This window comes from Zeus faber (assembly GCF_960531495.2).
Source record: "Zeus faber genome assembly, chromosome: 1".
NCBI lineage: Eukaryota > Metazoa > Chordata > Actinopteri > Zeiformes > Zeidae > Zeus > Zeus faber.
Genome location: NC_137193.1, coordinates 49,728,691 through 49,737,987, shown reverse-complemented (window position 1 = coordinate 49,737,987; position 9,297 = coordinate 49,728,691). Strand labels below are relative to the sequence as shown.

Genomic DNA, 9,297 nt, shown 5'->3' with positions numbered 1-9,297 from the left:
CTCCGAAGAGACATAATTGGCCAGCGCGTTCGAGGTGATAACTTCTAGTGAACACAGCTGTTTTCTTTCACTTGTCATTACTCTTAAATATGCCAGGGTGCCTATAATTATTCCCCCAATGGCAACAGCAGTTTGCACATTTCTAGACAATAAGGGCTCTCCAGTATGAATGAATCCCAGCCGCACCGCTAACCTAAACTTAGGTTTGTATCAAAACCTCCACCTAATTCACCCTTAAATTTACCAGGCTTAATAATGGCCTAATGGGCTCCTCACTCCAATCTGTTTTCATATATCTATCATAAGTTATGAAACATTCATCAATAAGAGTAAATGCTCATATCATTGACAGAATTAAATACAATATTGCAGTTTTTTGTCATGTCAATTTTATTTTCACTTTTTTTTCATGAAGGAAACAATTGAGCTCAATAAATAACGGACATCTGATGGGGTACGCCATGCAACCATCATATAAACGGGAAATACAGAATTTGATATTGTCTTTGAACAAACCAATTGATGTTCTGTCACAAGAGTGTCTCCCTCTCCAGCACTGTAGTGGACGACAACAGCTTCATAACTACTCACCAACTTCTACCTGAACACAACGCAGTGTATATACACAAACCAATATACACATGAATAACAAGGGCGAGAGCACTCTCTCCCCTTCAGATCAATCCATCAACAGATACTTTGTCGCAGGACAAAAGGTGAGAAGACAGATGATAGAAATGGACTGAGTGATGACGGTGGTGAAGTGTGAGTTGGTGATGAGCCAAGCAGTGGTTTAAAAGAAAAAAAATAATAATACAAAACACGGACGAGAAAGAAACTGAGATAGCAGAGGGCATCTACAAAAGTAACAATACCTATCATCCAGTAACACCGGCCACTGATAAGAACAATTATGTGCAACATCATAAACTAACCTTCTATTTTGCCAAAAGATTAAACATCCCCAAAGCAGTGAAACTTGGAAAGCAACTGGCAGTGGCCACAGACAGATCGTAAATCATCAGTAAATCTGAAAGAATTTCTTGTTAAGGATTTACAAATAATATTTGTAAATCCCGACTTTCACAATTTTTTTTATTTTTTTATTTTTTTTCCACATATGTGAAAAAAAATACAATTAAAAATTGTGAAAGTCGGGATCGAAACCTAAAATAGAGCAAGTCGATTACTTGAGGAAAATGACTTTAGTAGAACAAAAACATCATGTATAGCATCAACCCTGGAATATTAATGTTTGGTTTGTTTTTCCATTATTTAAAATGAAATCTGTTCCTTGAACTTTGAATTACTCTTGTTTTGTGGTAACTGTAACAAAAGGTTAATGAGAAATTCGGGTCAGAGATTCCCCAGAGGGGGGTCAGAGGAAGTAATACATGACCACCCTCGCCAAACTGGCCATTATCGGGTATTTTCATACATGATTACACTGTACAGAGTGATACATTATTCAGTCCAGTGATCATTCTGTTATTTTAATGCTTGAATAGTGTCCGAGTGATTTTACACCGCGACAGAACCCATGGTAGGCGTGGTGGTGTTGGGCTACACGTCTCAGCAGGTCACATGACACGTTACAGGGAAATGGGTTGGGGCAAAGGTATTGGAGCCATAACAATGTCACCTATGGAAAAGTACGCCTGAAAGTTTTCTGCAAACGCACACACATAAAACACACCAGAAAAAAAAGCAGTAAGAAGATGAAACACGTACAATAGCCTAATTTATTCAAAAACAAGGGAGAACAGGGATTGGTACGGCAAGAATGAAGGAGCTCGTCTCTTGCTTTTCATCCGGCGTCCGTGTCCCGCCGCAGAGTCGTACTCAGTCTGATGTCCCAAGGCAGATTATGAGAAAATATAAAATAAAATAAAAAAAGAAAAAAGAAACAAAAAAAAATAATAATTTGAAAAGAAATGAGAAGCTCTGTTCACCTGCCCACTGTTCATCGGTTTTATCCTTCTCTTCAGGTCCTTCTTTTTGTCAAGTGCGATGGGAGTGGGGGGGGGGGGGGCGCGTTGGATATCTAAACCAGATCGTTTAGGCGGCTGCGGGGTGGGGGAGGAGGGCAACCAGGTACAAGCGGGGAGGAACTCTCTGTCCTGATTCAGTGCATTGGTTCGCTCTGAGCTGTAGGTTCGTTTTCAGGGAACCTGCGAACCAAGGCAGAACAGAGATGACACATGGTGGTACATTTGTACATTTGTCGTTTGTCTTTTCAGTTGACAATAAATGCATTCAAAGTTGAAGAAAAAAAAACAAACCAGAAAGAAAGCCAAGCAAAGTATAAAGTATAACAGAACTGGCAAACAAGAGCATGCAAGATCCCGTATAGGAAGTGATTGAGATTCAATTTATTTTAGTGAAGGCACAATATCAATTCACTTCAATTACTAAGAAATTCACCCGAGCTTTACTTATTTCATATATTAGGGAAGTTTTGGATTTGGATTCCTTCATCCCGAGTAACACAAACACAGAGCCCTTTACACACAACGAAGGACACAACGGATTTCAATGTGGGAATTTGGCCGTCGTAGTGCGTGTGTCTAGATTTTGCATCACTAATTGAAAATATGTTTGAGAAAATGGGAGAACAGGCCGACCCTGGTGTCTTCTCCAGTACAGGAAATTGTTTCAATTTTGTCACAAGAGTTCACAACCTTGGTTGGACACACAAATATGCACCGCAGAAGGTGGGAGCAGTTTGTGATGCTAGGTTCACACCGCCGGCAATGGGGCTCCTGTGCACCTGGCATTTGTGGGCTCGTCGGCTCAACATCCAATGTTGTGGGCATGCCAAACCTCAAACCTCTCTCCCTTTCCATATTTAATATCTATTATAGATATATGGGGCCGTGCATATTTTTTGGTGTTAAAATGGTGTCACTGTTTGCTTATTAAAATAAATTACTGTGGTGCAGATAAGGGACGGTTTGAGCAGCCACACCTGACCTGGATCTAGGTGATTGGGTCAGGGTGGCTGCATGCCTGTTGCTCATTGGTCGGGCTAACGAGCAGCAGGTTAAAACCCCCATCTCTCACACGCTCAGGATAGCAGCCCTGTCATGACATGTTCCATCTGCTCCTGGCTAATTCCACCTGGCCTCCTCGCTACAATAAACTGGTGTTTACAACCCCCGTCCTCTGTGTCTCTCTGCCAGAGGGCCCTGAAAACGCCACTTGGGTGGCGTGTGGTGGCAAAACTGCCACAATTACCACTTGAAAAAACGATGTAACTAGTATTGCCATCCGTCCCTTAAAGTAAAGAATTGTCCTCATTGGAAAAACAAAAAATTACGTGTTCCTTATTTTGTCGATAGTTTAAGGGACGTTTTCATGAAAAAAAAAATAGCCAAATCATGAACAACACACAGTGGTCCAAGCGTCCACTTCCAAAGCTCAGCACCATTGAGAGCGTATCTTCTCTCCTATTGACATTTGATTGTCGCCCGGTGCTGCTCATTTGCATTAAGTTGAAATCTGCTCAACTTTCCATGTCGGCTTGATGTCGTGAGCTTGTCACCGGTCATCGCTCTGCCCCTCGTAGCTGGCCGAAGCCGAGCTCTGTTTCAAATGCATTGCAGCCTGTCGCTTTGCAGCGCGTGTACGCCGGCGGAAAGAAAAAGAAACGAGTAAGACTTCCGCTCATTTGTTGTCAATTGTGCGTAAAGGCGGCTTTAGTATATGATTACCAAGGGTTTATTGTCATCTCTGATAGACTCAGTATGAAGAAACTGATAAGGAAGGAGATTTACTGAAACAAATACCTGGTACTCCTATTTCTCCTTGTGAAGAGCTTCAATGAAGGCTTCAAGTTTCTCCTGGATCTCACGCACTTTCTCTGCACAGGGGGGCAAAAACAGTCTTGCTTAGTCAAGTCAGTGAATGTCAGATATGTGTTCACATTTCCCATTGTATTCACCTAGGAGAAAAGAAATGATATTGAAAATAGTTGAGAGATGTAGATAAGGTAATATGTATGCATGGACAGTTTGAATGGATGTAAATTTTTCGGCATATTTTGTGATGCCTGTCTTTTGGTCTCATCCTTGTTTTTAGCCACTTTCAAATGTCCCTTGGCTCCTACAAAATGCTGTGAGACAACTTTTTCCAAAACATTGTTTAACATGCACCCTTGTTGGTTTGTTGTACTTCCATTCGTAAGACCATGTGCGGTTGTATCAACGTCTCACCAGTGCAGACGATATAGGAGGAGACAAGCCAGTTTGTTCTTGAAGAGAAGCTCTAAAACCAACACTGGATAACCGTTATGTTCATAGCACTGAATAACATGTTATTCAGTGTTATTGTGCTTCTTCCTGCTTGAAATACCATTTTCCCCCACAGTTACAGCAGATGGTCCCTGACAATGACAGGCAAACCTCAAGGCAGGAACTCTTCACACTACATCTGATGAGGAGTCTGAATCCCTTTCCAGTTTGATCACAGACCACATCAAAGCTCCGTAACCGCCCGCCCCCCCAGCACAACATGGAACGTCCCTTTAAGGCACAAGGCTGATGGAAGGAGGGACATACCATAACAACAACATTCCACATGAAAGGAGGAAATCTATCGGAAAAGAAAACTGCTTTTCTTTACTGGGCTCCTATTGTCCGGACACTGTCTCTAAAAGGAGCGATCGTTTCACACAACATGTACTGTCACACGAGGGCTGTCTGAAGCCGTCTTAATCACTGATTAAACAGTGCTGGAAAGATGTCTAGGCGACAGGATTTCAAGGGGGAAAAAAGGAAGCCTTGGATCGCCGTGCCAGCCGCACCAGCAAGTTTGGCTCACGCTGCTCTTCCTTCAACCCCCCGGCTAATCTCTCCAGATCTCCACCAAGCACAAACTCAAACACAAAGTCCAAAAGAAGAACGTAGCACGGTTCCCGCTTGATCAATCGGCCACACGAGATGCAAAGGCGACCCATTGACGATTATTTTCCAGCGGCACAGGCCCATGAAAATGCTGATATCAAAAGCACTTGTTTGGAGTTTTCATTTTCAAAGCAGTGATAAATCTTAGCGGTTAAGACCTTCAGAGAAACAGTGCCCTAAGTGTCCATTTTGGGTTGGCCCAAAGGTGAGAGCAGTGTGTGCGCTTCAGAGTGTAACTAGATCTGGTAGATGAGGGGCTCGTGCGCGACTCCTTTGATGGAGCACGGCTGCAGACGTATCCTTTTCCTGACATATGAAAGGCATGGCAGCCTTTCAGGGGGGAACACACACACACGCACAAGCGCACGCACGCACGCACTACTTTCATGACAAACAGACACTCACACAGATAGAACGGCAGGTCTTTATATTAGACATTTACAGTTAGTGCAGAAAACAGAAAACCTGTTCTTGTAAGAATTACGTGGTCATCTGCTGCCTATTGCTTTTCTGCCTCCGCCTCTCACCTTCTTCCATTCACAAATATTAAGACAATCTCCACCGTCAGTTGGCAAAAAGATATTCCCCTACCTTTGATAGTCTAACACATTGACGCACAATGGCAGGAGGCCGGGAAGTGGAAGGAGATTACAACAACTAATCGAGTCGTTAGTGGGGGAGGGACACCGACACACCATTGCAGCAGGTGTGAGGTTGAAATCTAAACCTGCCCTCTACATTTCCAACACACATTACCACACAGTACCCTACACCAAGGCAAGTAATGTCACAGCATCCCACGCCACACTAGTTCCTTGGGCAGGGCACGGCTCAAAAGAATCTGACAAAGTTCATCCATGTGGGTGGAAATCCCCAACCGCAGGCCAACATCACTCAATCCGGGCCAATCAGAGCCGTATTACCCACATCTGTCTGACCTCAGGAACGAGGGGTTGAGCGTGGGGGCTGGGGGTGAGAGGGAAGGAGGGGGCTGACTGTCACACCACAGAAACCTCGAAAGCCCCTGGCTACACCATCAAAGCCTAACCAGGTTAAGATGTGGCTTGTGATAAGGCAGGCTACCGTACAGAGCTGCGATGCCTCCATTAAGAATGGTGCTGACTGGCAGGGAGAGAGGTGCCAAGTTCATTACTAGTTCAATGCAGAAAGTGGTTGCCTGGAGGATCACAAACAGGCCCGCTAATTATAAGGCTGACAGTTTGCTGTTGAGGGCCTGAACTGGTGGAAAAGTTAATGGAGAATCTCTCGCACCCGACAAACATTAAACTCAGATATTTCAGTGGAAAGCGGCCATGTTAAATAATGCTTGATAATATATATATAGATTTTTTTTCTTGGTTTGGCTCATGGCACGATTCAAGTAAAACAATCAGGAGCCATTTTTAAGTCTTTGATTTTCTATTTATTAAATGCATTTATTTTTAGAGATTATTTAGATAGAATTTAAGAGATAAGACTGCATATATCAGGGTGACTTACAACTACTATTAACCGTTCCCTTATTGCAGGACTCTTAATCACATTAAAATGAGCCTTCAATAGCTTTCAAAGGACGAGGGAGCACTGGGTGACTGTGAATAGCAGCCTTCGGAAAAGCCAATATTCTGGGGATAGAAACTGTGAGAAAAATATATTTATTTCCCCCCAGCACCATCTGTTTGTTTCCAAAAGACAGCAGCAAGGGAAAGAAAAGGCCACAACAAGGCTTTCTTTTCAGGCACCCACGGAAATGCAACAAAAGTGGACAGAGTCACCATTGCCCATTCCACACAGAGCTGTGGGAGAAGGGATCTAAAACCCCATTTAGGACCCTGTTTACCTAAGAGATGAGCCCGAAACACGGCCATTCAAATACCCACCCCTTTATCTGGTCATGAATATTCCCATAATCCTCTGGCCTCTATCCCAGAGGCCCATCTTGAAGGTGGGGTGGGGGGGGCAGAGGGCCAAGGGACTCTCATCCATTCAGAGACAGAGAGGGAGAGGGGACCCCCCCATAACCCTCCAACCAATCCTCTCTTTCAGGGGCCTTCCCTCGGCTGATCTCCACATTAAATGATATCTCACTTACTCCCACTCTGCAGAATCCCCAAGTCTGCTCTGGTCACCATGCCGACAGAAGGAGGGCCCGGCCAAATAGCCTTTAATTGACCTGCAGTTAGAATGTGAAACTGCCAGATTCCTGTTGGGGCAAGCAACCAAACACACAAGTGAAGAAAGGGAGATGAGAGAGGCCCTACGACTCTGAGGTAGAGAAAAAGGCCCAGTGGAGCCACTCCTCTGGAACGGATGTGGAAGAGGGGTAGTGAGTAATGAAAAAGTGGCAACGGAAACATTTCAGCGGTCCACGTTCACAGCTAAGGTCAAGGCTCCGTTATGCAGGCTGCTCTGAAATCATCTAGTGACAAGAAGACCGGAGTTCACAGACTGGTCACTGGGGATGGGTCGGGTGTACGAAGGGAGCTAAGGACCCCTCGTCCCAACCAGTCATCGTTTAAAGAGAAACTCATATCTTTGCGCTGCCGAGGCCACGGCATAGGTGGAGATGACGACCAGTTAGACGCGTCTTTGAAAACCTATCTCTTAATGTAACAAACAGAAGAACTCCCTGCTCAGTCATGTGGCTTGATTTGTCACTAGCTCTGTATTGTCATGCTGTAAACGTCAGGTCCATGGGAGGCGGATACAGCCTGAGCAGAGATGTCGACGGCCTAGCGGCTTTTTCGTGACAGAACCATGAATCAGCCCTAGAGCACGGGGCTCTTATTTAGAAAGCAGATGCCTGAAAGGGAGCAGAGGAGGGTAGACACAAGGGTCTGAAGAGGCTGAAAACCCAGGGGTCAGTTGGAGAATCTTTTTGTGAAGAACAGTAAGTGATTTATTTTAATGCAAAAGGTGACAAGTTTTGTTGTGGTTTGAGGAACACATGGGAGGGCCGTAGACAGAAATCCACAGCTTTGGGCAGAGGGGTTTGTAAAGAATTAAGTTGAGGCAGCAGTCAATAAAAATGCTGTCAGTAAACTACTGTAAAATGTCTTACTTTAAGTAGTTTTTGCTTTGCAGCTGTAAAATTCACTGGTGATTTTGTTAAATGGCTAAATGGTTAAATTAAGTATAGAAGAAAGGGCTTGGTATAAAACTCTCAGAGATTATTATTTTTTTCAAAGGAAAAAACAAGGGTGGTCATAACTGGTCACTAGTGTCTTAGCTGGCCCCATAAGTGAAGCCACACTTATATTTATTGTAAATTCAGGAGAACTGTCTTTGTGACTTGGAATGTAAATCACAGCGAGTCAGCCGTTTGAGGTTTTCTGAGGCTCACCTTTTCCACTCCAATGGAAGCCTGTGCTTGGCCTAAGTGGTGGTCAATCACGAGTGGCCACATGGGTCTGGGGATATGGAGCTGACGTGTGAGGTTTCAGATGAGATCCTATCATAATCCATACGAGAAACTTCCATTTACAGCCTCAGCCACAGGTGTGTGGGACTTCACTTGACTACAACTGAAGCACACAGACCCAAAAGGTTTTATCTTGAAAACTGATTCATGGACAGAATCATGTTCACTTTTACGCAATGGTAGCAGGTGATAACTGAACACACAGACAGAACTTAACTTACAATTACACCTACAGTACTAGTAAAGTCGTCACATATAATTCTACAAAATTGTCATTAGTGCACAAACTGAAACACAAACACGCCATACATTCCTTGAGCTTTATCGGCTTAAAATTGACTGGGTTACAAGAGTTTTCAAAGTTAATATAAAATCCAGACAAGAAGAAATCATTTAATCTTATCTTCTTTTCGAATGTCTAAAGTTTATACTTGTTAGGACAAATCTTTAGGATAAAATTGACTTTCACCATAATAAGGCAAGGACTTTGCGTTCAGCCTGGTTGAGGTTGCCAACTAGGGCAGCACAGCATCACAGGACAAAGTCATTAGAAAAATCTTCACCATTTTTATTCCAGCACATAGAAGGAGACCATGTATGTTTTTCGCATTACCTCATCCCTTCCAGCGCCTTATCACAGCTGTGTGTATGTGTTTTTTTTTTTTTTTTTTTAATGTGTGTGTGTCTGTGCACGTTGTCTGTGTGAGTGACAGCAGATTCAGTGAGAGCAGGTCTCTAGGGCTCCTGCTGTGCTGGAAACAGATGGACGGAAGCCTCACAGAGGTTCTCCCTCCATCACACACTTCATTCTCTATACTAGTTTCCCACACTCACCGTCTCCTTCTCTCTCCCCGGGGGAACAAAGGATGGGTCCACATTCTGCACATCATTTTCATGTCATCCCTTCTGTCATCACGTCCAAGACATCCATGTTTATTTGTCTTATTTTCTACATTGTAACCGGGAGTTGGC

The 9,297-nt window shown here is 43.7% G+C and overlaps 1 protein-coding gene across 4 annotated transcripts in view; it reads right to left on the bottom strand.

Moving 5' to 3' along the window:
* Positions 1–372: 372 nt before the first annotated feature.
* opa1 (OPA1 mitochondrial dynamin like GTPase) overlaps positions 373–9,297 on the bottom strand; it is a 43,431-nt gene continuing 34,506 nt past the window's right edge. For all 4 annotated transcript variants that reach the window (XM_080004757.1, XM_080004759.1, XM_080004758.1 and 1 more), the window contains 2 exons: positions 3,789–3,862; positions 373–2,171 (listed from right to left, as the gene is read on the bottom strand). In XM_080004757.1, coding sequence (XP_079860883.1) covers positions 3,798–3,862 — 65 coding nt within the window. In that variant the 3' untranslated portion in view covers positions 373–2,171; positions 3,789–3,797. The remainder of the gene's footprint in view (positions 2,172–3,788; positions 3,863–9,297) is intronic.